The 27,560-nt window shown below is 57.6% G+C and overlaps 1 protein-coding gene across 3 annotated transcripts; it reads right to left on the bottom strand.

Annotated features, from left to right (window-relative positions):
- Positions 1–7,527: 7,527 nt before the first annotated feature.
- ZNF316 (zinc finger protein 316) lies at positions 7,528–26,773 on the bottom strand. Of its 3 annotated transcripts, none has more exons than XM_009202586.4 (8): positions 26,642–26,773; positions 26,080–26,233; positions 22,185–22,275; positions 21,392–21,777; positions 21,074–21,192; positions 20,200–20,326; positions 19,556–19,669; positions 7,528–11,644 (listed from the first exon to the last, which is right to left on the bottom strand). In XM_009202586.4, exons 4-8 carry the CDS (start codon positions 21,747–21,749, stop codon positions 9,327–9,329), a joined length of 3,036 nt encoding a protein of 1,011 aa, XP_009200850.1. In that variant the 5' UTR covers positions 21,750–21,777; positions 22,185–22,275; positions 26,080–26,233; positions 26,642–26,773; the 3' UTR covers positions 7,528–9,326. The 3 variants fall into 3 exon arrangements, with proteins under 3 accessions (XP_009200850.1, XP_009200849.1, XP_003895760.3); XM_009202585.4 differs by having other exon boundaries at positions 22,185–22,322; positions 26,642–26,770; XM_003895711.5 differs by lacking the exons at positions 26,080–26,233; positions 26,642–26,773 and having other exon boundaries at positions 22,185–25,353.
- Between the last annotated feature and the right edge of the window lie 787 nt (positions 26,774–27,560).

Raw genomic sequence — 27,560 nt, 5'->3', positions numbered from 1 at the left:
GCACCATTGCATTCCAGCCTGGGCGACAGAGCAGGACTCCATCTCAAAAAAAAGGTTGGAGCGGGTTGAGGCTCTGCAGTTCAGCAAGGAATTGTCATTAGCTGGGGACCGCCCCAAATCTGATGTCTCTAGGTCTACATGTCACCTTTCTCCAGTCAATGACCCATTCATTCAAACATGTTTATTATGCAGATAATTACTTTTTTTTACTAGGCACTGTGCTGGTCCATGGGGAGAAAGAACAACAAAAAAAGAACCTTCCTTGTTGGATCACACTGTCTCTTGGAGGAAACAGTCATTCAATCAGTAACACACATAATAATGTAATAACCGAAGCTAAGAACTATGAAAGTCAGAGCCCACAGGGGACTATGAAAGAACAGAACAGGGATTGGGAGGCCGAGGCAGGCGGATAGCTCGAGCCCAGGAGTTCGAAACCAGCCTGGGCAACATGGCGAAACCCTGTCTCTACAAAAAATACAAAAATTAGCTGGTGTGGTAGTGCACACCTGTAGTCCCAGCTACTCAGGAGACTGAGATAGGAGAATCACCTTATCCCAGGAGGTGAAGGCTGTAGTGACCTGAGTTCGCACCACTATACTCCAGCCTGGGGGACAGTGGTGGGGGACTGGGCACAGTGGCTATGCCTGTAATCCCAGTACTTTGAGAGGCAGAGACAGGTGGATCACTTGAGGTCAGGAGTTCAACACCACCCTGGCCAACATGGTGAAATCTCATTTCTACTAACTCCACTAAAAATACAAAAAATTAGCTGGGTGTGGTGGTGGGTGCCTGTAATCCCAGCTACTCCGGAGGCTGAGGCAGGAGAATCGCTTGAATCTGGGAGGTGGAGTTTGCAGTGAGCCAAAATCATGTCACTGGGCTCCAGCCTGGGCAACAGAGCAAGACACCATCTCAAAAAAAAAAAAAAAAAAATAGAACAGAGAAATCTAAATTAGATTAAGGGAACAGAGAAGACCTGAGAAACAGATACTTAGGCTACACTCTGAAGGATGCTTTGCCATCAAGGGCCTTTTCTGCTGCAAATGTAGAAACCCAACTGAAATGAGCTTACGCCAAAAAAGTAAAACTATTGTCTTTAAGTAACGTTAAAAGTCCGGGATGGCTCTTGCTAGCTTCAGACACAGCCAGATCTAGGGGCCCAAACAGCAACATCAGGATGGCATTTAGTTCTGTCTCTTGGCTGGTTTGCTTCTTTCCCTTGTGTTACCGGTTGATTGTGCCCCCCAGCAGCCCGCCCCCCACTCCCACCCCCCGACCCCCGCAAACAAAAACAAAAGATTTGTCAAAGTCCTAACTCCCATTTCAGTGTATCAGAATGTGGCCTTATTTGGGAATAGAGTCATTAGAGATGTAATTAGTTAAGAGTAGGGTGGATCTGGCCAGGCACAGTGGCTCATGCCTGTAATCCCAGCACTTTGGGAGGCTGAGGTGGGAGGATTGCTTGAGCCCAGGAGTTCGAGACCAGCCTGGGCAACATAGTGAATGAAACCCCATCTCTATAAAAGATACAAAAATTAGCCAGGCTTGGTGGTGCATTCCCATAGCCCCAGCTACTCAGGAGGCTGAGGCAGGAGGATTGCTTGAGCCCAGGAAGTCGAGGCTGCGTTGAGCTATGACTGTGCCACTGCACTCCAGCCTGTGCAACAGACGTGTTCTGTTCCTCCCTCCTTATTGAATTCCTATTACCTGAGTGTGGAGATTCTTGTGTCAATCCTCCGTATCATTATTTCTGCCTCTTCCTCTTTTTTGCTCTGTATCTTAAGAGAGAAACTTTATCTGCTGTTCTTTCTTTTTCTTTCCGGCCATTATGTTTAATTTCCAAGTTTAAGAACAAACTTGGAAAAAAAACTTTTTCTCTTCATTTCTCTTTTTCCCACCATCCCGTTCTGATTTTACACAGGCAATATCTTCATGAATCTTGGAAGATACTGTTTTTTTTGTTTTGTTTTGTTTTGTTTTGTTGTTGTGCTTTTTTGGTTGTCGTTTTTTTTGAGACGGAGTTTCGCTCTTTTTGCCCAGGCTAGAGCGCAATGGCGCGATCTCGGTTCACTGCAACCTCCGCCTCCTGGGTTCAAGCAATTCTCCTGCCTCAGCCTCCTGAGTAGCTGGGATTACAGGCATGTGCCACCATGCCTGGCTAATTTTGTATTTTTAGTAGAGACGGGGTTTCTCCATGTTGGTCAGGCTGGTCTTGAACTCCCGACTTCAGGTGATCCACCCGCCTCAGCCTCCCAAAGTGCTGGGATTACAGGCGTGAGCCACCGCACCCAGCCGATACTGTTTTTTAATTTTTAGTTTTTGTGGGTACATAGGTGGTGTATATGTTTATGGGGTACATGAGATATTTTGATATAGGTATGCAATGTGAAATAATCACAGCAGAGCCGGAAGATGCTAAATTTTTTTAGTCTACACTGGAAAGAAGGAAGATACTAATTTTCTTTTTTTTCAAGACACAGTCTCGCTCTGTCACCCAGGCTGGAGTGCAGTGGCATGATCTTGACTCATTGCAACCCCACCTCCCAGGTTCAAATGATTCTCGTGCCTCAGCCTCCCAAGTAGCTGGGATTACTGGGGTGTGCCACCACGCCTGGCTAATTTTGGTATCTTTAGTAGAGACAGAGTCTTGCTATGTTGCCCAAGGCTGGTCTCAAACCCCTGGGCTCAAACAATCCGCCCACCTTAACCTCCCAAAGGGTTGGGATTACAGGCATGAGCCACCACAACCAGCCTTGTTTGCTGATACTAAAATCTAAAATTAAAAAGTTGGCTCTGGAGTGAATTCTGAAAATGACTACAAACCTCTTGAATAAAGAAGACAGAACTGGGCTGGGCGCGGTGGCTCACACCTGTAATCCCAGCACTTTGGGAGGCCGAGGCAGGCAGATCACGAGGTCAGGAGATCAAGAACATCTTGGCTAACACGGTGAAACCCCGTCTCTACTAAAAATACAAAAAAAAAAATTAGCCGGGCGTGGTGGCGGGCGCCTGTAGTCCCAGCTAATCGGGAGGCTGAGACAGGAGAATGGCGTGAACCTAGGAGGCAGAGCTTGCAGTGAGCCAAGATCGCACCACTGCACTCCAGCCTGGACAACAGAGTGTGGGAAAAAAACAAACAAACAAACAAAAACTGTCTGCAGAAGAATTTCAAACTTCTAAGAGACTCTCCTTTCATTTTATACTTTGTTACTAATATGGATAATTCTATTACATGGGTAGGATTTCACCCAATCATAGCGGGGTTTTTTGTTCTGTTTTGAGATGGGATCCTGCTCTGTCACCCAGGCTTGAACGCAGCAGCGCGATCTCAGCTCACTACAACCTCCCTCTTCCAGGCTCAAGCGAGCCTCCCACCTCAGCCTCCCAAGTAGCTGGGACCACAGACGCATGCCACCACACCCGGCTGTTGTTTATTTTTTTGTAGAGACAGGGTCTTGCTTTATTGCTCAGGCTGGTCTTGAACTCCTGGGCTCAAGGAATCCTCTCACCTCTGCCTCCCAAAGTGCTGGGATGACAAAACCTCACACCTGGCCTCATTGCTGTGTCTTTAAAACTAGATCCTTTGGTTCATGTTTTAACTTTTCAAACATGTGATGGCTCTCCAGGGGCTGAATATAAAAGTATTTGTGCTTTAAAAAAATAATAATGACCATGAAATTTTGTGACATTCTTACCGTTGAGAATTGGGGTCTGTGTCCCACCCTTTGAATCAGCTCCAGTCAGTAGAGTATGGTGGATATGGTGGTGCACAACTTCTAAGATGAGGCCATACAGCTTCTTTTATTTTATTTTTTATTTTTTGAGAGTCTCACTCTGCAGCCCAGGCAGGAGTGCAGTGGTGTGATCTTGGCTCACTGCAAACTCCATCTCCTGGGTTCAGGCAATTCTCCTCTCTCAGCCTCCTGAGTAGCTGAGACTACAGGCATGCACCACCACTCCTGGCTAATTTTTGTATTTTTAGTAGAGACAGGGTTTCACCATTTTGGCCAGGCTGCTCTTGAACCTTAAGTGATCTGCCCATCTCAGCCTCCCAAAGTGCTGGGATGACAGGCGTGAGCCACTGCGCACGGCCCGAGGCCATACAGCTTCTGCCTCGTATGTGGGACATGCTCAGATCTCAAGGCCACCATAGAAGAAATCCAAGTACGCTGAGGAAGCCACGCCACACAGGAGGACGCCTGTGTGCATGCCAGCGGACAGTCCTAGTTGCCAAGTTACTGCAGCCCCAATTACAGGTGCATGATGCCGACTGCTAAGTCCCTTCCCTGCTGAGGTCCTAGAAGTGAAGAAACAGGGAAAGAAAGCCAGCCCTGCTGTGGCCACCTGCATTCCTGATCCCTGGAATCTTTGCACATTGTCAAACGGCTGTGATAGTAACCCACCAAGTGTGTGTGTGTGCTTTGGGGGAGGTGTCATTTGTAACAGCAGGCAGAACTGAAACAGACAATAGACAGCTTGCACCCCACTACATGCCTGCAGCAACAGAGCCTGGCTGCACAGGCTCTTGTATGCGACCATCATGCTTGCAGTAGCCTGGTCTTTGCACGGCTCCCTCTAGAGCAAATTCGGAAATGCCCTTAAGCATGCTGGGGTCACATGTCATTCAAACCTGGGGCAGATGACTGAACCTCTCTATGCCTCGGTTTCTTCATCTGCAAAACGGGAATGACAATAACATTGTGAGAACTAAATGGAATTAACTCACATAAAGCTCTCAGGACAGAGTCTGGGACACATGTATTAGCGGCCATTGTTATCTGTCCTGGAATCTCTCCCTGAGAGGGGACAGGGCAGGGAGGAGGACAAGGGGGAAAAGGAAAGAGCCCCGAGTTCCTGGGTCCCCAGAAGCAGCAGCGACCTCAATGCCCAGTCCCTGGAGAGAAAAGGAGTTCTGGGCCTGCAGGAAGGTGCACTGTCCTGGCTGCCTTACTCGTCCAGTTTACCAAGGGCTGCCCCACGTCTCTTCATGGCTAGCACCTCCTTAAATGCAGGTAGCTCAGACAGAGGTGCTTCTGCACCAAAGCGTTTCCTGATATGCGTCCCACCCTGGCCTGTCTTTGCTGAACGCTGGGCAAGCCCCCTTCCTGGAGCTGGGTGCAGGTCCTGCTCAGAAGGGGGTGTGATGAGCTACAGCTTAGAGGGATTCAAACCATGGCTTTCACACTGCAGATCCTGACTCATCATGAATTGAGATTGGCTTTAAAGAAAATGAAATAGATGGAAAGAGGTGGAATTTAAAAACGCAGTAAAGGTAAGTTTTGGTGCACTAAGTGTGTGTATCACATACGCACACTCAGGTTCAATGATGGAAAATGGGTTTCTCACTGTGGATCACGAGTCAGAAGTGTTCAAATTCACTGAGTTAGAGAATTTGCTTTTGTTTTTGAGACAGGATCTCACTCTGTTGCCCCGGCTGGAGTGTAGTGGTGGGATCTTGACTCACTGCAGCCTCGGCCTTCCATGTAGCTGGGACCACAGGTGCATGCCACCACACTCAGCTAACATTTTTTAATGTTTTGGTAGCAATTTCACCATGTTGTCCAGGCTGGTCTCGAACTCCAGGGCTCAAGGGATCCACCCGCCTCAGCCTCCCATAGTGCCGGGATTACAGGAGTGAACTACCGTGCCTGGTCCTAGTATGTATTTTTATAATCAGGAAAAAAAAAAAAAAAGAGAGCAAAGATCATAAAGCTTTATTTAATAGATATAACCCAGTAATTCAAAATACTTTATTCCATATGTAGCCAATTAGAGAAAGAAAAAAGGAGATAGAAGGAAATGTTGGATGAGTTAAGTGAAAAGATCAGGACAAAAGGAATCAGAAAAGAAGGTTGGGGAAACAGGCAAGGGAGAAAGGACGTAACAAAGGTAGGTGGACGGAAAAATGATGCTCAGGGTTGAGGGACCCCTCTAAGTGCCACCTTTCGTGACTCACATTTCACAGGTCACTAGGGTTTAACTCCTCCTTGGCAATAAAGGGTGTCTACTTCTTTTTTCTATGACCATTGGATGGGGGGGTAGTAGGTATTTTTCTCCCTATAAACTTTTTTTTTTTTGTAAGTATTTGGCTGGACAGTCAATTTTAAGTTGTATCGGGAAATCTTTTTTTTTTTTTTTTTTGGTGAGATAGGGTCTTGTTCTGTCACCCAGGCTGGAGTGCAATGGAGAGATCATAGCTCACTGCAGCCTCTGCCTCCCAGGCTCAAGCAGTCTTCCCACTTCAGTCTCCAGAGTAGCTGGGACTACAAGCATGCGCCACCACACCCAGCTAATTTTTGTATTTTTTATAGAGACAGAGTTTTGCCATGTTGTCCCAGCTGGCCTCGAACTCCTGAGCTCAAGGAATCCACCTGGGCTCAAGGGACCCACCTTGGCCTCCCATAGTGCTGGGATTACAGGCATGAGCCACTACACCCAGCCTCATTTAACTTTTCTGACTAGACTATAAGATCCTCAAGGGGTTGCATTTTTAAACTAGGTCTTTGTATTTGTCTGCCACTCAAAAGTCTGTTTCAGACATGGGGTCTCAATACATTGCCCAGGCTGGCCTTGAATTTCTGGTCTCAGGAGATCCTCCCAAGTAGATGGGAATACAGATGCATACCACCATGCCCAGCTTTATTTTTTTTCTATTGAAATGTTAGGTTGCTCTGGCCGGGCATGGGGGTTCACACCTGTAATCCCAGCACTTTGGGAGGCCAAGGAAGGCAGATCACAAGATCAGGAGCTCGAGACCAGCCTGGCCAATATGGTGAAACCCCATCTCTACTAAAAATATCAAAAAACTAGCCAGGCATGGTGGCACATGCCTGTAATCCCAGCTACTTGGCAGTCTGAGGCAGGAGAATTGCTTGAACCCGGGAGGCGGAGCCAAGATCGCGCCACTGCACTCCAGCCTGGGTGAGAAAAGAAGTATTAGGTTGCTCTGTTCTGATGCCTCCAGATCACATTTGATTACAGCAGTTCTTATTTTTCAGACCCATAGAGAAAGGACAGGAGGGTCAGATCTGATCGTGGGTTACCATGTGATAAGAATAAAGAAATCAACAAATCAGCTTTAAGGAAGGCATTTTGGGGCCCTGGAGATGTGCACCTTGCCCTGGTACTGGAGCAGGTGAGCCCTGGATGAGCCACATGGTGCGGGGGCCTCTGAGGAAAGGACTGGGAATGTGTTTGGATCACCAGGAAGGGCACCTGGCCCCTCACTCTGGCCTCCAGAAGCCTAGCCAACACCTTCACAAACAGTAATGGCCCAAGACAGGTGTTTGCACTACATCAAGTGTGAAGAGGGTGAGGGCCACCAAGGAAGACGGTGAGCATGGGCAGCACAGGGCCACACTGGCCTGGGGCTGACTCCTCATGGGCCATCCTAGGACCGATTCTAATTTCTTAAAAGAGAAAATCTTTTAAAAATATGTGCAGAAGCAAGTTGGACCTGAGGCCGCGCAAAGCCTCCCCGACAGGTTCCAAGAAGTGGCAACAGCATGGAGTCCAGTCAGAAGCTCAGTTTGTCCACTCTTTATTAAAGCCAGGCCCTCCTGCCAACGGCTGCAGGACAGCTGCTGGGGCCCAGGAGGGGCAGGGACAGCAGATCCTGGCCATATAGGGCTAGAGCTGAGATCCCAGAGCCCCCGAGCCCACCTTGCCATTGGCCCTTTCTGAGACTCCTGTCCCACAGGGAGAGGAGAAACCCAGGGCTGAGGCCATTACCCAGCACCCCGATGCCTCCCTGGGACCCCTGCTCTCCTCACCACCCCGCCCCGCAACCTCACCCAGCCAGGCTAACTGACTGCCACCACCCAGGCCCTCTTCCCACCCACCAACTACCGTGCCTCCTACCCGCCCCCAGCCCAGGCAGCCTGGCTGCTGCGCTCAGCCCCCAAGGCCATGTCTACACTAACGTGGAAGGAACTAGGTCTATAAGGAAATGCAGCTGCACCAAAAATCCGTTTCCTGGCCCCACTCACAGTGGCCCCAAAAGCATGAGGGGAGGGGGGCTTCACATGAACTACACCCCAGCTGCCTGCCCAGTGGCTTCCATGGGCCCAGTGCGGAGGGTGGGGCGCCCACCAGGCAGGGGCCTTGCATAGTTGGGTGCCTGGTTTGTCACTGAGCCACGGCTCAGGTCCACACCCCCCAGAGGTGGACAGCCACTGTGCAAGCTGCCAGGACACGGGTGCCTCCACTAACCAATTTGTGAAATGGGACTCTAAACAGAAACACTACTTGTTCTAGTGTAATGACAGAAGCAGAGTTAAAGGGACCTGCGGGTGTCCTAGGGCCCTAATTATGGGATGTGGGGGAAGATCCTTCAACCAACCTCAGTCGCTCTAAGTGAGCGCTGGGCTCCGAGGACGGAGCGTCTGCCTATTCCGGGAGACGGGCAGCCCAGGGAAGTGAAAGCTGGGGCTCAGGGCTGCGAGGGCCTCGGGTGCCCAAAGATGTCTGAGTTTGCCACCTCCGGCTGAAGGAGGTGAAAGTACCAAAGGACTGAGAGAAGCAGAGACCAAAACCGAACCGGTGCAGCGGGCGCCCGGGTGCCCTCTGTGCCCGTGTGGAGAGGACAGCAGGCGGCTCGAGAATAAGGCTTCAAACTCCCTCAGGACCCTGTCAACACCCGCGACCCGTCTGCCTGGCCGTAAGTTTGGTATCTGGCTTTTTTCTTCTAGATTCTTTAGGCCATACGAGAGGTGGAAATAAATATCTGCAGACGACAAGTTTCAAGTTTTCCCATTGGAGCTCCGCCCTTTGGAAACCTACAAGGCCTCCCCTCACCTCGCGCAATTAAACCTTCGGATGACCGGGAGGCCCTAAATCTCCCACTAAGGAATGAGAGGAAGTGGTCAGCCAAACCCACCGGCCTCCCAGGCATCTCGCTGGCCCACCTGGGTGACTGGACCCCACCCTCCCGTGGAGCAAGGGCTTTCCCCTCCCTCGCCGCCACAGCCGGTTGCAAACGCACAAGTCCCTTGCTCCCTGGGCCACCGAAGTCGGAATTCGGGTGAAATAAATAGCATCGCCCGCCAACTACCGCCCTGCTTCACAGCCCGGGCCCACCCAGGGGATATCGCAGTCTCCGTGGGGGTGGCGCCCAGGCCTCGCTGCCTCCGCGCTGCTCTTCTCTCCAGAGCTCTCCACGTCTCCGGCTGAGCTCACGGACCCGGCGGGCAAGAGACCCGGGGCCGCAGGGCGGGGGCTGAGGGAAGGCACCGCACCCAGGACTGGGACCCTCAGCCTCCCGGGGCCCGAGGAGCGAGGGGCCGGTGGCCCTGCAGGCTGCGCTGCCGTCGGCCCCGGGCCCCTCACAGGACGCCCTCCCTGTAGGCGCCAGAGGGCCCGGCAAACGCGGCCTGGTGCTCCGAGCCGAAGCTTGTGCCGCCCGCGAACTCCAGCAGGGCGCTGCCGCGCTCCCCCGGGCCGACGCTGGACGGCCCCTTGGCGGCCGCCTCGGGCTTGGGCGCGGGAGCTGGGGCCGAACCCGAGCTCGGCGCTGCGGCGGCGCCGCGGTGCGTCTTCATGTGGGTGAGCAGGTGCGAACTCTGCGAAAAGCGGCGGCCGCAGTTGGCGCAGGCATAGGGCCGCTCGCCCGTGTGTGTGCGCTGGTGCGTGACCAGCACCGAACGCTGCGAAAAGCGCTTGCCACACTCAGGGCACGGGAAGGGACGTTCGCCCGTGTGGCCGCGCCGGTGCTTGGCCAGATTGGAGCGCTGTGCGAAGCCGCGGCCGCAGTCGGCGCAGCGGAAGGGCTTCTCGCCCGTGTGCGTGCGCCGGTGCCGCTTGAAGTCCGAGCTGTGGCCGAAGCCCTTGCCGCAGTCGGGGCAGCGGTGCGGCTTCTCCTCGGCGTGAGCCCACTGATGCCGCGTCAGCGCCGCGCTCTGACCGAAGCGCCGACCGCACTCTCCGCACGCGTAGGGCCGCTCCCCGGTGTGCGCGCGCCCGTGCGCTGTCAAGTGCGCGCGACGGCTGAAGCCCGCGCCGCACACGCCGCACACGAACGGCTTCTCGCCGGTGTGCCCGCGCACGTGCGCCGCCAAGTGCGAGCCGCGGGCGAAGCGCGCGCCGCACTCGGGGCACGGGAAGGGCCGCTCGCCTGTGTGCGTGCGCCGGTGGCGCGCCAGGTGCGAGCCGTACACGAAGCTCTTGCCGCAATCGGCGCAGCGGTGTGGCCTCTCGCCCGCGTGGTAGCGCTGGTGCTTGGCCAGCGCCGCCCGGCGCCCGAACGTCTTGCCGCAGTCCGAGCAGATCCACGGGCTCTCCTCCTCCGCCAGCGCGGCCGGCGCAGGCTCCGCGAGCAGACTCCCGACGGCAGGCCCGAACGCGCGCAGGCCGCCTCCGCCGCCCCCGGCCCCGCCGCCGCCGAAAGGGTCGCAGGCCAGCCCGGTCCCCTCCACTAGGGAGAGCGGGCCCCCCAGGGGCGCCGGGAGCGGGCGCCCGTCGACCGGCAGCCGCTCTCGGAAGTCGGGTAGGCCCAGGAGCGGGAAGCTGTCCGGGTGCAGCCAGGACTTGGGGTGCACCGGGAAGTGGAAGCCCAGCGGGTGGGAGGAGGGGCCTTCGCCCTCTCCCAGGCCGTTGCCCAGCTCCAGGAAGCGCCGGTCCGGCGCGGGGTCCGCTTTGCCGCTGGGGGTGAGCGCCGCCACCGCCGCCTCTTCTCTCTCTTCGGCCGCGGCCTCCGCCTCTCCATCCGCTTCACCAGCTTCAGGTCCCCCCGGCCCCTCTGGCCCAGGGTCGGTGTCCTCCGGCCCCGCGGCGGCCGCCGTCTCGCCGGGCTCCCGCCGGGGGCCGTCACCACCCGGCTCCGCACAGCCCCCGCCGCGTCGGTGGCGCTGGAAGTCGGCGCGCAGGCGGAAGGCCTGGCCGCAGTCGGGACAGCAGTGCGGGCGGTCGGCCGTGTGCACCGCCTGGTGCCGCGCCAGCGCCGAGCTCTGGCTGAAGCTGCGGCCGCAGTGCGGGCACGGGTAGGGCCGCTCGCCCGTGTGCGTGCGCTGGTGCGTGACCAGGTAGGAGCGGCGCCCGAAGCCCGCGCCGCAGAAGGCGCAGCGGTAGGGCCGCTCGCCCGTATGGATGCGTCGGTGCGTAACCAGGTGCGACTTGTAGACGAAGCGCTTGCCGCAGTCCGGGCACGGGAAGGGCTTCTCGCCGGTGTGCGTGCGCTGGTGGATGGCCAGGTGCGAGCGGTACACGAAGCCCTTGCCGCACTCCTCACAGCCGAAGGGCTTGACGGCCGCGTGGTAGCGCTGGTGCTTGGCTAGCCGCGAGCGGTGCGGAAAGACCTTGCCGCACACGTCGCACGTGGTCTCGGGCCGCCCGGCCAGCGGAGCCACTGCAGCGGGGAACGCCCAGGGCGACAGCAGGTTCGCAGCCGGCTCCCGGCCGTGCAGGAAAGGCTTCCCTTCAGAGCCGTCGGCCAGTACCCCAAGGCCGCCTTGGTCAGGGCCCCACCCCTCTGGAGTCTGCGCCGAATCTGAGTCGTCGGGGCCCCATGTCCCAGGCACGTCCCCCACGCCGTAGGCCGCCGACCAGAGCCCTGGGGGCTCGTTCTCCTCCTCAGCCACCTCCGCCAGGAAGTCCTCGTCGTCTTCCTCATCGTGGTCCTCTATGTCGTCCGTCCAGAACCAGGCTCCTGAAGACGACAAAGGCAGGCCAGAAGAGAGAGGTAAGTGAACTTGACAGGAGCCTTTGGAAGGTTCCTGCCCCGAGAATCAGGGCTTCTGAGACACCACTAGCAGGACCTTCCTTCAGTCGGACAGGGCACTTCCTTTCGCCAAGTGAGTGGTTGCCCATGCCCCACTGCCAGTCCTGAACAGGCACAGGGCAGGAAAGCCGCCGCCCCCAGCTAGGAACCTGGGGACACGCAGCACACGAAACTGTCCCTCCCAGGAAAGCCAGGGCTCCCGTCCAACATCTCTTCCAGACCGCAGGCTCCCTCCAGGGCTTGCCACCTGCTGAGGAATGGGGCAAACTCTAGCAAGGGGTGAGAACCAAGCAGGGATCCTGTGCTGAGAAAACCAGGTGGAGACGCTGGGACCGTTTTCCCGAGAGCTCCCCCTCCCTGGCTTTCCTGGAAGACAGCGCAGCCTGCGGCCCCCTCCACAGAGAACCTGCCTTTGTCAGTGCTAAGCTTTTTTTTTTTTTTTTTTTTTAAAAAGACGGAGTCTCACTCTGTCACCCAGGCTGGAGTGCAGTGGCTCGATCTTGGCTCACTGCAACCTCCGACTCCTGGGTTCAAGCAATTCTCCCATATCAGCCTCCCAAGTAGCTGGGATTATGGGCTCATGCCACCACGCCTGGCTTTTTGTTTGTTTTTTAAAGCTCACTGCATCCTCCACCTCCCAGGTTCAAGCAGTTCTCCAGCCTCAGTCTCCCTAGTAGCTGGGATTACAGGCGCACACCACCACAGCTGGCTATTTTTTGTATTTTGCCATGTTGGCCAGGCTGGTCTCGAACTCCTTACCCCAGGTGATCTGCCCGCCTCAGCGTCCCAAAGTGCTGGGATTACAGGCGTGACCCACCACGCCTAGTCTTTTTTAAATTTTGTTTTGTTTTGTTTTTTGAGACAGAATTGCGCTCTTGTTGCCCAGGCTGGAGTGCAATGGCGGAATCTTGGCCCAACGCAACCTCCACCTCCCAGGTTCAAGCAATTCTCCTGCCTCAGTCTCCTCAGTAGCTGGGATTACAGGCGTATGCCACCACGCCCAGCTTTCTTTTTTTTTTTTTTTTTTTAAAGTAGAGACGGGGTTTCTCCATGTTGATCAGGCTGGTCTCAAACTCCTGACCTCAGGTGATCCGCCTGCCTTGGCCTCCCAAAAGTTCTGGAATTACAGGGGTGAGCCATCGTGCCCGGCTGTTTGTTTCGTTTTGAGACGGAGTCTTGCTGTGTTGCCCAGGCTGGAATGCAGTGGTGTGATCTCGGCTCACTGCAACCTCCACCTCCCAGGTTCAAGTGATTCTCCTGCCTCAGCCTCCCGAGTAGCTGGGACTACAGGCGCCTGCCACCACACCCGGCTAATTTTTATATTTTTGGTAGAGACAGGGATTTACCATATTGGCCCGGCTGGTCTCGAACTTCTAACCTTGTGATCTGTCCGCCTCGGCCTCCCAAAGTGCTGGGATTACAGGCGTGAGCCACCGCACCCGCCCACTTTTTTTTGTATTTTTAATAGAAACGGGTTTCACCATGTTGACCAGGCTGGTCTCGAACTCCTGATCTCAGGTGATCCACCTGCCTTGGCCTTCCAAAGTGCTGGGATTACGGGTGTGAGCCACCACGCCTGGCCTGTCAGCTCTAAGGTTTGCTCAGCCTCCCCCATTCAGACCCTCTCCCACCAAGCTGCACCCCTGCCCTCTCCCTTTGGCCCTCCGAGGCACCTGTGCGGGCAGCAAAGTGCATGTAGATGGAGCTGGCTTGGTGGGGCTCCTATTGATGGCTGATACACCTAAGACACCATGACACACCCAGGAGGGAACTGATGTCTATGGAGCAGGCACTAAGTCACAGGGAACACAGGGATGACACCTGGCCTGTGGCCCCATATGCACCTTCATGGACCCTGCCCGGTGTCCACCCCACAGTCTCAGCATCTGGAAGGTTCCAGCTCCCACAGCTGGTGTGGGAATCTCGTCCTCACCCCACCTGGGTCCCCTGCCAAGGCACTGGCCCATTTCAGCCATCACCTAGCTGGATAAACTTAGACCACTGAGTCCTGCCCTAGGGGGGAAGTTGGAGCCCAGGAGGTCCCAGTGCGCCTCGGGTGGCCCCTCATGTCGCACACTGGCCCCCACCAGGCTGCATGGCCTTGGCACTGCCTTGTCCCACATGCATTCCATATAGGGACCTAGAGCCTCGGGAAAACACAGACCCACACAGGCCTGGCTTCACTGTGAAAAAACAGGCATCATAGAAAAGGGTCAGAAAATGGGTTACTTCATCTTTCCCATTTCATGATACTGTCTCGGTTTACTATTATAGTAAACGTAAGCTTGAAATAAAAAGGTTTCTTGTCACTAAGTTGAGTCCACCTCGAACTGCCACCCACAGCCACTCTGTGCACAGAGCAGCAAAGAAAAGCCCAGTCCCCATCAGTGGTCACCCTTTCCCGTTTGGCAGCAACGCTCCCCAGGTCCGGGAAGGCTGCTGCACCCCAGCCCTAAGCCCCAACCCTACAGGGTAGGGAGGCTGGCAGAGAGCTGGAAAGGATCTGACCCTCAGGCTCTGATGCAGGTCTTGGGTTTAGAGATGCCTCCAAACGGGGAAGGTTCAAGCCTAGGAACAACTACGATTTTGTAGCGAGATGCATCGGCACCTCAGCAACCAGCCAAGACTCAACGAGCATTTACTGTACAATAAGCCTCAAAGAACTGGACTCCCAGGCCAAGTGCGGCCTTGCCCACAGAAGTCTCAGCTGCCCACAGCTGGGAGGCTCCTCCCAGCACCTCTCCCTTGATCCTCAGTGCAGCAAGGAAGCCTCTCACTTGGGGAGGTAGGCAGGGAGCCCTCCTCCCAGTAGGCTCTGTAGAGAGGGCACCTCCCACCAGCTCTGGAGCTGGCATGCCGCCTGTCCAACAACTGGGACAAGGGTGGGCCATACTTCAGCATATGTCATGGTGATAGGCCACCACTGACACCGAGTGTGGGACAGGAAGGGCATCCAAGTCCCTGGGAAGTCTGAGCTGGCTGCACTCTGAGGGGAGCTCCCAGGAAGTAGCAGGGCCCCTGGGAAGGGTCCCAGAGGGAGACCAGCCTGCCCCAGGCCAGGCTCTGTCGAAGTGGATGGGAACATCCTTGACTGAGGGTGTTCAGCCAACAGGACTCCAGGGACATGGCCCCAAGGGCGTTTGCTGGCTCTCAGATCCAAAGCCCTTTTTCAGATCTAAGTGAGGCCTCCTCACAGCTCAACTCATCAGACCCAAGACTGGAGGCTGACTAGGAGGGGTTGGCACATGTTTCTCAACAGCTGGAGGGCACTGGGGCACAAACCATGTGATAGCAGTCCAGGGTGCCCAACACACCTGCTTCCTCCAGAACGCAGGGGACAGCAGAGGAGAGGAAACCCTGGGGCTAGCGGTCCCTTTCCCCTGCACCTCACCTTTAGGCCTGAGGACTCTGGCCTAGCAACATTCAGCTAGGCTTCCAGGAAGATCCCGAGGGACCACAAGGCTCAGCGATCAAAAGCAGAGGCCGACCAGAGGCTCAAAGTTAACTGTCTAGGGAGGGAGAAGCTTCCAGAGTGTAGCCACAAGGACCTTCACAGCCTGTGTCCTGAACTGGGAACACTAAGACCCCCCCCCAATCCAGTGGCAGGTGACAGGAGCTGATGGAGGGGAGACCACCCCAGCAGGTTGGGTGCCAAGGGAATGAATGAAAGGCCTCAGGGCTGGGGTTGGGGCTGTCACAGGAACTATCTCCCCCACCTCCCTCCACAGGCACCAGCACTGGGCACAGCTGCTCCCTAGCATGACTGGCGTCTTTAGAGGTTTCCCTTCAAATCTTAATGCTGAGATGTTCCTCAAGGGCTCACTACTCCACTGCGCCCACCACAGTAACCCTCCTGCAGGCTGAAGCCCCACATCTGCTCAGTTCCATCAGGATGGCAGGGGCCAGGCCGGGATGCTACACCATCTCACCCTTGGCTTCACCTCAAAAGGCAGCTGGAGGGCCTGGGCTCTGCCTGGGTGTGAATTCTACTCCTACGACACACTGGCCATGGGACCCTGGGCAAGGCCTTAAATCTGAGTTTCCCCATCTGTAAAATGGGTCGATAACAGCACCAGTGGATAAATCCACTTGGTGGGACTGCTGCAAGGATGAAATGCACATCCATAAACATCTGCTACGCGGCTGCAGAAGCACCTCCCAGGGTCAGGTGGTGCTGCTGCCACCATGGGTCCCTGCAGATGCCGAGGCCCCTGCTGTCCATCCCATGCTTTCTGTTGGTCATCGCTCAAGTTGTCCCCCAAATGTCAGGTGATGCTCCTTTCCTGCCATCAGGCCCTGGTGGCCACAGATCCCCACCAAGGCCTTTCCTCTTGAGGCTGGGCCACAGTCCCTAACCCTAGACAGGCCCCTGGCCAGCCCTGTGCCCCGGGGGCAGGCTGCCTCCTGGACTGCACAGGAGGGGCGGGGCACCCTCCAGCCCACACTAGGGCCTTCCTGCTCACCAGTGGCTGGTGCAGTGCCAAGGCCCTCAGGGAGGCCCTGGATGCACAAAGATCCCTAGGGAGGGTGGTCATCGGCATCACCAAAGCCGAGCATTGACCCAGAATCCCACCAACACAACTGCAGCCTCTCCAGCTTCTATCCCCAGGCCCTGGTTTAACTGTGCAGGAGGCAGTGGTAATCCCAGGGGCCAGCCAATGTCCCGAGCAGCAGAGCCCCCGGAACACGTCCGGTAAGTGCCTTGCCCTGGGCACAGGGTGGGGGTCCTATGTAGGACACTAATCACAGGGGCTGTGGGGAAGACAGTGGCCCCACAGCCACATGCCTGACCCAGAAGACACGGTCCCAACCTGCCATGGGACGCCACACACATCTCACATCACTCAGGGATGCTGCTCAGTGCAGCCCACACACATCACCCATGGCAGCAGGCGCCACCATCTACAACTCCCACCCCTGGGCAACCTCTGCCCATCTTGGAGTCTGGAACCTGCCCTCCAGGCCCAACCTGACCTGGGCCCCACGGTGAGTCTGCAGAGTGAGCTGACTGAACAGCCCCGCTTCTCTCCCTCTGACAACCCATCCGCTAAGGCCTGGCCTGGAGTGCAGGCTGTGGAAGTCAGTTCCGAGTGAGGCCAACACCTGCTCCCTCCCCTCCCCCGGCTGGTGCAACTTTCTCTATCCAGACACAAACTCCAGATGGCCTCAGAGAGACCCTCCCTCATGGGGGGCAGCAAAGGGAGGAGGTGGACAAGGGTGACACGCCCAAGTTCATAGGCATTAGCAGCCCGCCTTTCTGCAAAATGTCAGGGAGACGAGGGTGGCACTGGCCCCACACATTGGTGCCTGGCGGAGGTAGGGCTCTCGGGCACATCTGCTGCACTGGGATCTGAACCAGCTGCATGGCCCTGGCCAGGCTGCCAGGTCTGTAAGGAGGGGGCCTCCTCTGAGGACAGGCACTGGTCCTGCCCCTCACTGGGGCAGGTGACCTCAGAAGGGTCAGTCTGCAGTGGCTGAGGGGGTCCATCTCAGAGGGTGGAGAGGCAGCCCCACAAGTACAGGGTTGGCCTACCAGGCCAAGGCCACTGGCAGCCACGTAAGGCCTGCAGGCACCCACAGCCACAATTTTCTCCAGGCACATTCTTGCTCCAGTGCAGACCAGAGCCGGCAGAAAACAGGGTTCAACCAGGGTGAGGATCTAAGCCAGGTAAGAAGAAAGGCAGGGCAGGGGAGGGGCAGGAGGGGAAGTGTGGGGCTGGAGCATGGCTGAAGGGCAGGTGGGGACTTCAGCAGCCCTCAGGAGGGGTGGGTCCTGATGAGCGCAGTGCCAGAGCCCAGATGTCATTGTGGCCCAACTCATTAAGGAGCCCAAGAGAGGGACACACTTGGCTCTTGCAAGACTCCAGTCTAGGAACAAACTCTGTCAGCCTGGGCACAGTCAGCCTCTGTCCTGCCCCAGCGATCTCAGCCAGCTCAGCCCACCAGAAATGAATGCAGGGGAGGCAGGGAGCACTGGGGGAGTGGGGAGCACCAGGGGAGGGTAGCCACTCAGTACACAGGCTATGGGTCACATTTCAGAGGCTGCCCTTACACACCCACTCAGGGCCAGGGGCATCCCAGGCCTACCAGCCCCAGCACGATGAGCAGCCACAGGGGGCGCAGGGGGCACTGGCACAGCCAGCCCCAGGGAGCTTGCAAACCCCAGCCAGGTGCACAGGCCACAAGGGTCCTGTCGCCTGGACTGAAAGGGAACCACTCAGGCTCAAGCCTGCACAAGGCTCTACCCCTAACCCTCCAAGAGGCACAGAGAACAGGAGCACAAGTAGACCACATGCTGAGGGACGGGACCCACAGGCCTGTGTCCCCTTCTCCTCCTGAGAGCGTCACCCACATCCCACACTCATCTTGGGGCAGCAGTGATCTTTCTTGCCAACCAGAACACTCCTGACTGAAGCCTAGGAAATGTTCCAAGAGGGTCCCCAAGTGTCTGGAGAATGGCAGCAGGAAAGGCCTCCTACAACGACACAGAGAGGAGGCTTCAATGATAGTTCAGCTCTGTGTCCCCACCCAAACCTTATCTCCAATTGTAATCCCCAAGTGTCATGTCAAGGGAGGGACCTGGTGGGAGGTGATCAGATCATGGGGGCCGTTTCCTTCATGCTGTTCTTGTGATGATGAGGGAGTTCTCACGAGATCTGATGGTTTGTTTTTTTTTTTTTTGAGATGGTGTCTTACTCTGTCACCAGGCTGGAGTGCAGTGGTGCAATCTTGGCCCACTGCAACCTCCACCTCCCGGGTTCAAGCGATTCTTCTGTCTCAGCCTCCCAAGTAGCTGGGACTACAGGTGCACACCACCACACCCGGCTAATTTTTACATTTTTAGTAGAGATGGGGTTTCACCATATTGCCCAGAGTGGTCTTGAACTCCTGACCTCGTGATCTGCCTGCCTCGGCCTCCCAAAGTGCTGGGATTACAGGCGTGAGCCACCACACACCAGTATTTTCATTTGAAAACACATCTATGCGGTGCTCTGAGTCTACCCATTGCCCCTCCTGACTGGCATCACCCAGCCCCAAACCAGACACCTGTGGGGCAGGGGCCTCTGCAGAGCTCTCTAACGCTAGGAGCCCCTCAGACACCACTAAGAACCTCCACGCAACTGACAGTGTGGCATCCTCCAGTGGGAACCTGAGTTGAGTTCAATTTCTTCAGATGAGTAAACGGAGCCTTAGAGTTGAAGGAGCAGAGCTAGAGCTGGGCCTGAGGCTTCCAGGAAAATTCACCACCCTGAACGCCTTCTGCACCCATCACTCCAAAACCTCCTCTCCAGAATGCCCCAAGCTGCCCACCCCGGTCAGAGTCCTTCCCACGGTGCTCCAGGGAGAGCAAGGGAGACTGTGGGGAGCTTTTTCCCAGACACGCGGCCAAGTGGGCGGAGAAGCAGGAGGACCAGCTAGCGCTGTCATCAGAAGGGCCTCCGCGATGGCGTGCTGGGCTCCTGCGCCTGCCCTGGCTCGGCCGACCACCTGACAGCTGGCCCCTCACATGCAAAGAAATTCACGGGCTCCAACGTGGGACAGGGAATCATTTTTAAAGGTTCCTAGGAGGAGCCTCTAGGTTCTCTAAGGACCTTATAGCCCTCAGACCTCTCTGGAACTTGAACCACCAGAAGCCAGGCAGCAAAGGCAGAGGTTGGCACAGGCCGGCCACCCCCATATCCACGGACCCCCTCCATACCTCACTCCTCAGCACAGATGGTCAGAGGCGCAGTCAGAGGCACTAGGTACCAGGTCTGCAGAGAGCTCGGTGAAGGCCAAAGTTTGACAACAGCTCCGAGAAGCTGTCGGCACAAACTACGAAATTCCATCCGCGCTCACCTGTGTAGACACCAGTGACGATGTCTCCTTCCTCACGTCGGGGGCTATCTGGGACCCAAGGTTCTTCCCCTTGTTCCAGTCGGAAGATCAGATCAGGCTTGGGGATTGGGTATCCTGCCAGGAGAACAGACAACGGCTACAGGCAGCTCCCGTGGGCCCTCCGCTGCCCTATGGCCCGTGCTGTGCCACCGCTCAGTGCCCCTCCACCTCCACCTTCCCAGCATCAGCCCTCCCCACCCCTCCCTGCTCCGAAGGGTCCAGGCATTCCCTTCCCTCTGAACCTTTCCCTGTCCTCCCCTGCTCTCCTCCCACCAAGCCCCCCCAACACCTTCACCTGCAAGATGCCCACACTCTTCCTCTTCCCTCTCCCTCCTCACCCCCAGAGGCTTCAGGGGCCATGCCACAGAGACCAGAGTCAGACTGCCTCCACAGACGTATCACCTGGCTCAGGGCGCTGCCTGGCCAGTGACATCCCCCGCCCCACCCAGAGGCCATGAGGTCCTAGGGCTTCCCTGGGAGGTGGACTGGGCCCAGCATCCACCTTTGCAAAGACCCTGGGATTCGGAAGCCCCCCTGTCAGACAGCTAAGCCCCTGGCAGCCATCACACAGGCTGCCTCTTGGGGACTAAAGGTCCCGTCCTTACCCAAGGACACCAGAATCCCATAGTTCTCCTGCATGACTTCCTGATAGAGGCCCCGCTGGTCTGCTTCCAGCCTTTCCCACTCCTCCAGGGAGAAGTACACAGCCACGTCTTCAAATGTCACCAGCCCCTGGGAAACAGAGCCCCAGGTGAGAAGCTGAGGGAGCCCTTTACAAAGAGCCACGGATGATTGAGGCCACTGAGGCCCTCCAGCGTGGGTGTCGGGGACATAGATGCCCAGATGGCACTGAGGGCTTTCAGGCCTTGCCACAGCCCTGGAAAGCAGGGGCCAGATCCCAGCCAGAGAATGGGGACTCAAGCTCAAAGAGGCTGAATGACCCAGCTCCTAGGGCAGAGCTGTGGCTCATGCAGAGGTCAGGAGACAATGAGCCCTGCCCCCAGTTCCCCTCTTCATGCAGTGTGGCTCAAGCCAGTGCAACGGCCACGTCAGCCATGGAGGGCCCACTCCTGTGTGGACAAGCAGGAGCAGCTAAACTGAGCGTGGGCACTGGCGCCTGACCTGTCTGGGCAGCAGGAACCCAGACCCTGGACATGTGACAGGCACTCCAGGTGCGGGAGTGGCCAGCCTTGGGGGACAGCCAGGCCTCTGAAGTCGCTGTGCACAGTGCCGCTGAGTGGGTGGCAGCCAAAGCGATCAGGACAATCCAACGCTCAGGAGAGCAGGACCACACCCCTGGGCTTGGGGCTGGACACCCAGCCGCTTCCTGTGGCCCCCTCCCAACTCAGGGCCAGGGCCCAGCCTGGGGACCCCAGTGCCGTGGCCACTGCCAACATATGTCTCCAGACAGCAGGTGCTGAGGCCCCAGGGGGAACCCTGCCTAGGTTACCCAAGCCTCAAATGGAGAGGGCAGCTCACCTGAGACCCAGCCATCAGCAAATCATCCTCGTCCTCATCCTCCTCCTCCTCCTCCTCCTCCTCGTCCTCCTCCAGGTCCTCATCCCTAGGAGTGGCTGGAGCCCGGGAAGGCTGCAGGCCTGCGGGGAGAGATCTCTTAGGGCCAGCTGCCCTGAGCCCCCAGCCTGCAGGGCCAGGAGCCCCGGAAACACCCTCACTGCAAAGCCGGGCTTCAGCTCCACCCTATCAGTCCAAGAGCCCTCCTGACTTGACCAGGTCCCTGGCCTGGTCCACCTCAGCCCCATTCACCTCCTCCGCAAGGCTGGCTGCTTTTCTTACCCTTTTCCTGAAGAACTGGGGACTTGGCATCACCACCATGGCTAAGTCGCTCCTGGGTCCCCAATGCCAGATGCTGCTCCTCTGCCAGCACCTCCTTCACGTCCTCCTCCTCCACGTCCGCCTCCACCTCCACCTCGGCCACCTCCTCCACCTGCGTGTCCTCCACTACCTCTGCCACACCCTCCTCCTCCTCTTCCACCACTATCTCCTCCTCCTCTTCTGCCACCTCCTGCGCCTCTTCCCCCTTTTTCTCCTCCTCCTCCTCCTCTTCCTCCTGGTCAGGGTCACACTCTGCCCCGTCCTCTGCCCGCTCCAGCTGGGCAGCTGGGGAGTCGGGAGTCGTGTGGAGTGCCGCCATCCTCCCTGGGAGTGAGCCTCCGCGTGGCCTGAAACGCAGATGGACGCCAGTGATGCGCTGCTCTCAGCACACCATACAGGTCCCCTCACAGGGTCGCCCACAGCCTGGCAGGGGTGCAGGGAGCAGGACTGACTCCTCCTGTTATGTAGTTGAAGGCAATGGAGATGAGGGAGGACCAGGCCTTCCCACAGTCTTCCCCCACACCACCAAGACATTCCGTACCCAGAAAGGCTGCCCCAGGAGCCCCTCCGCATGAGCCCTAGGATGCCAGTCTCAACTCCTTTTTACCAAGAACTACATGCCTGGTGTGAACTGCTGCTCTTTCCTGGAGTAAATCAGCCATTTCTCCCAGTCTTTATCCACAAGGAAGCATCACACAGCCCGAGGGTGGCCCATGTTTAGCCAGAAGGATACCGAGAACAAAGAGACGCTTACCTGGTCCTCAACACACATGAACCAGGCCAGCAGGGAACGCCAAGAGGTCTCAGCACAGACAGGCTGCAGGCACTTGCAAGGCACGACGGGGCTGGGAGGAGAGACAGGTGCCGAGAAGCCAGCAGGTCAGGCTCCCTCCTGCAGGACATGGGAGAGCGGGGGCTGCGAGCCAGCGTCACCTTCATGTGCCCTCAGCCCTCGCTCTGTGAAAAGTGCAGTGCATGGTAGACACACAGCTCATTGCCAGACCATCAGGAGGACAGGAAATGCCTGTGACATTTCAAGTTTGGGGATCAGAGACTCTTAAGGGCTGACTTATCAAAGTCCCAGAGGCTACAGGGTCCTACTCTCTTACTGACATCAGGGACAGCTCAGCCCAGAAGCTCAGGGGAGAGGCAGCCACACTGACACAGGGTCCAGGGTCCAGGGCCATGGACACGGCAGGATGGGATCTGCTGGCCCTGGGACCCCTGGCCCCTCCCCACTGCGTGTCCTTCACCAGCCCCTGTGGGGTCCCGAGGGCAGGGCAGAGTCACAGAGTTGATGAGTCCATTTCGGTGGCTCCTTTCTGGGTATAAACCTGAGACCCGGCCCGTCACCCAGGATACACACCATCAGTGTCTCCGGCCTGAACAGGGCCATTTCCACAGCGAGCCAAGCCCAGAATCCAGGGGCTGAGGCCATGAGCCCCAGAAGCATCCTGGAATGTCAGGCCACTAGGCCACACAGAGCACTGGGCCCCCCCTAGTTCATCCAGCTCGAGCAGTGGACACTGTCTGCCACAGAACTCCTAAAACAAGACTGAGTGGCCTTCATGAGAACAGTCCAGACCACCACACCTGGTGTTCTTACAGACACAGGAGAAAGCTGCTCCGTGATTACCTCTCCCTCCGTAACCCATCACTTCTCTATCAATTAGGCAGCTGCGTTAGGCCATTTCTGCATTGCTGTGAAGGAATACCTGAGGCTGAGTAAGTTATAAAGAAAAGAGGTTTCATTCACTCACAGTTCAACAGCCTGCACCAACAGGGCACCAGCATCTGTTTCTGGGGAGGGCCTCAGGAAGTTTCCACTCACGGAAGGAGGCAAAGGGGCAGCAAGAGAGAGAGAGGAAGCTCCACACTCTTTTAAAACAACCAGATCTCTCATGAACTGAGAACTCCCTTATCACCAACGGGATGGTGCTAAACCATTCATGAGGGATCCGCCCCCATGAGCCAATCCCCTCCCACCAGGCCCACCTCCAACACTGGAAATCACGCTTCAGCGTGAGACTGGAAGGGGACTGATGGTGCCTAGATGTTTGTCCCCGCCCAGATCTCATGCTGAACCGTAATCCCCAATGCTGGAGGTGGGGCCTGGTGGGAGGTTGACTGGATCATGGGGACAGGCCATCCCCTTGGAGACAGTGAGTAATGAGTGCTCGCTCTGAGTTCACAGGACATCTGGTCGTCTTTAAGTGTGTGGCGCCTCCCCACTCACTCTCTCTTGCTTGTTCCTGTTTTCGCCATGTGACATGCTTACTCCCCCTCACCATCCACCATGATTAAAGGCTTCCTGAGGCCCCCTAGATGCCAGGCAGATGCCAGCACCATGCTTCCTGTACAGGCTGCAGAACCATACGCCAATTTCACCTCTTCTTTATAAATTAGCCAGTCTCAGGTAGTTCTTCATAGCAACGCAAGAACAGCCTGACACCTGGACAAACACCCAAACCATAGCAGCGGCGCGTACTCGTTTCCTGAACTGCTTTGAGCCGCTGCTTTAAAATCCACACTGCTTTAAAAGCCAGGAAGCGCTGAGCATTCACACAGGCCCACCCAAGTCAAGGGCTGGGACACACAGGCATCCAGAAGCCACCTCTGTCCCAAAGGTCACCTGTGCCCCCTCAGTGGCTCCAGCCCCCTTTCTAGTTTCAGAATCACTGACCCCCAAAGACTCAAGTCACAGAACTATGCCTGAGAGCACCACCCCAATCTCCAGCCTCTCCCAGAAGCCGGCCTTCTCAGTGTTCACAGCTCTTTGGCGCGTGAAGACGCCTGAAGTGTGGAAACGCATGCTCTGCGTGTTATGCTAGCCACCTCCAGGAGGACACGGCCCTGCCCAGCACTCAGGGCGCTGGGTACACTCAGCAATGGTTTCCCAACCGCCACCCACTTGAGGCCCAGAGGAGGGCTTTTCTCTTTCAAGCCTCAGGCCGCAGATTCAGGCTGGGCCTAGGTGCCATGCCAAGCCCGGCAGAGCTGTCTCCTGCCTGGCCACCACCTGAAGCAGCAACTTTCAACTCCCAGAGCCAGGCCACCAATATGAGGACACAACAGAAGAACACTTCATGGCTTTAGAATAAAGTGGCTGCATGTTCATCTCATCTCAGGCCCTATGTGTGCTATTCCCCATCCCCGGAACTCTCTTCCCCTCTTCCTGAGTGATCTTCTGAGGCAGCTCCCTGGGTCCCAGTGGTGATACAGTTCCCTGTATTTCTTCCCTCGCAGCACCTACCACATCTTAAAAATACACTTATGAGACTGTCTTATCATCTCTCTCCCTGAGTATGGTCAGCTCCAGGGCGGGAGAAGCTCCCTTTGCTCATGTCTGACTCCCCCCACACCAACACTTAAGAAGCATTCACTTACTAAAAGAATGTCTAAAGTCGCCAGCCAGTGTGATGGACACAGGATTTTTAAAACTCAGCATTTTGGCCCTACTGTCCTGTTCCAGAACAGGCTGACCACTGCTGGTTGGTGGGACCCTTACAAATCCCCCCCCAGAAGCAGTGGGGAGTCTCTGCCTCCAAAGAGGACACCGAGTTCTTTCTCCCAAGAAGTCCACCCACGGATGACCAGAGAAGGTGGAGGACCAGCTCCTACAGAGGTCAGAAACACAGCCACACATCGTCCCCAACCCAAGATTCAGAACAGAATGGTTTGCAAACCAGACCACAGCGGGCCGGGCAGTTTAGATTCCAGCAACTCTCCCTGGGTTATCTCTGCCTCCCCCAGACCCGCACTCTTTCCCTCCTCTTGCCAGCCTGCCAGTCCACTGTAAACACTGCTCATCTTTCCCTCGGCATCCAACTTTGGGTCAGAGGCCACAGGGGGCCTCCTCAGCATCAATCCCAAACCAGAGGCCACAGGGGGCATCACCAACTTCATCCCAAACCCTCAATTCTGAAACTCCCGACCTCAGGTGATCCACCCGCCACGGCCTCCCAAAGTGCTGGGATCACAGGCGTAAGCCACCTCACCCGGCCCCAAACCCTCATTTCTACCAGGCTACTGCACTTTAGGATACGGTGCTACAGCCAACATTTAGAATGGGAGGTGACAAGATATCTTCCAAGAGAAAAAGGGAAGGAGACAAGGATAGGAAGAAGAGAAAAAGCTTGAAAGTGGATGGAAACTCTCCACAAAAGCTCCAAAGCCAGGGAAACTCAACTCGGAGAGTGGGAGATGTGGGGGTGTGCTTGTGTCTAGCCCCCTTCATTCCCTCTGGGTGGCCCCCACTGCCCTCAGAGCCCTTCGGGTCTTCATGCCCTCCTGGAAGACTTCCTTCCCCGACCACCACAGTCCTCACTGTCTGTCCTCGGATTCTGGATCCCCCTACTCTCCTGGGTTTGCTCCTGGTGCAGGTTATTTCCATGGGGGCCATCCCAGGTCCCCCAGGGTAGCCCCCTCACCACCCCACCTGGCTCCCCAGACCTGCCCACACTTGTTGAACCATACCAAGCACCAAGGTCTCCCCACACAAGCAGAGCTGGGGGCCTCATTCTCCTGGTATCTGCACTTCCTCTTGCCCATCAGGGTCCTCGACCAAAGCCCAGCCCCTTTCCTACCTCTGCTGCCACGCGGGACAGCCCAGACCCCATCCAATCTCAGGGATGGCTGTCCCTACCCACCTGCCGGCAGCAGAAGACAGACGAGCAGGCCACCGGGGCTCCTTCTGCAGATGAGGGAAAGCCCAGACAAGGCCCCCAAGGTCACAAAGCGGGCTCCTGGGGCGACGGGCCGGGCGCCTCCCGCCCCCAAGGGGGCGTCCGGAGCCTCCTCCTCCTGCAGAGACCCAGACGGTGACAGCCCCTCCTGGATGGGTGTGTCCTGGGGGCGGCCGCGGCCCAGCCCCTGCCGCTACGGCCGAGAAGGCGTGGGCGAGCACCCCGAGGTGTCACGCGTGGCCTCCCGGGCCTGCCCCCTCCACCTCCTGCCTGAACCGGCCCCGGGGGTCCGCAACGCGCAGGCCCGGACGGGGGTCCGGGAGGCGGGGGCGCTGCGGCTGAAGGCCCGACCCGCGCTCCGCTCCGACCCCGCAGGACCCTGCCCCGCCGCCTCCCCGCGGCCTCCCCGCGCCGGGCGTCGAGGGCCAGCCCGGCCCCGCCGCCGCCACCGCCCCCGAGCGCAAGCCCGGCCCGCCCGCACCTGCCGCCTGCGCCGCCGCCCACCGGCCCCACGAGACCCACTCACCGCGCGGGCCGGGCTGGCCGAGCCGCGGGCCGGACACCGGAGCCGGGGCCTGCGGGCCGGCGGCGGGCCCCGCGCTACACAAAGTGACGGCCCGGGAGCTGCGCGACGGCGGCGCGTGGGCACCGGAAGTGCCGCCGGCCGGCCCCGCCTCGCCCGCGCCCGCGGGGGGAGGAACTTCCGGTCACGCGGGGGCCGCGGCGCGGAGCTGGGAAGCGCGGGTCGCGGAGGTTTGCCCAGCTGGGTCTCGGACCGGGCGTGCAGGGAGGGGACGGGAGCGCCCTCGACACTTGTGGGGCGCCCACGACCTCGCCCCGCTCCTGGACACCCCGGCCAGGTCTGGGAGGTGACCCCGAGGTCCCGCCGCCTAACCCTTCCCCGAACCCCAGCCCGGCCTCGTTCATCAGGGGGCTCCCGCTGAGGACCAGGCCTCGCGCTGGGGCCCCTTCGCCCGTCCACGGGGCCTGCCCCGGACCCCAGGACGGTGGAGGGAAGCGGCGACCTCTGTGGTGGGGAGGAGGCCGGGTGTCCACGACTCCGCCAGACCCCCGGGCCCTCGCTGGGTGAACGTCTTGTCGGCGGGGAGGGAGGAGGGACAGGCGGGGTGAACGTCTTATGTGTGGGCTGTGGCGGTTGAGTGCGGGAGGAGACGGGTTGTGGAGCCCGCACTCGGAGGAACATGGGGTCACCGGCAGAGAAGCGATGTCCAGGCAGAGGGAATGGCCAGTGTAGGGGCAGAAGTGACAGGCGACCCCAGGAACCCAGGGAGGGGTCGGTGCCCTCAGCGGCCATCCCCAGGCCCTCACCCCCAAGCCTGTCTGCACCTACTCCCAAGAGGTGCAGCTGGGGTGTCAAGATGAGCTCTGGCATCGGTGGAGTCCAGGGTCTGTCTTCCACCAGGAATGGTGTGGCCCGGGCCCCT

The sequence above is a fragment of the Papio anubis genome, chromosome 4, assembly GCF_008728515.1.
Source record: "Papio anubis isolate 15944 chromosome 4, Panubis1.0, whole genome shotgun sequence".
Classification (NCBI taxonomy): Eukaryota; Metazoa; Chordata; class Mammalia; order Primates; family Cercopithecidae; genus Papio; species Papio anubis.
This window is presented reverse-complemented; position numbering and strand designations above follow the sequence as displayed.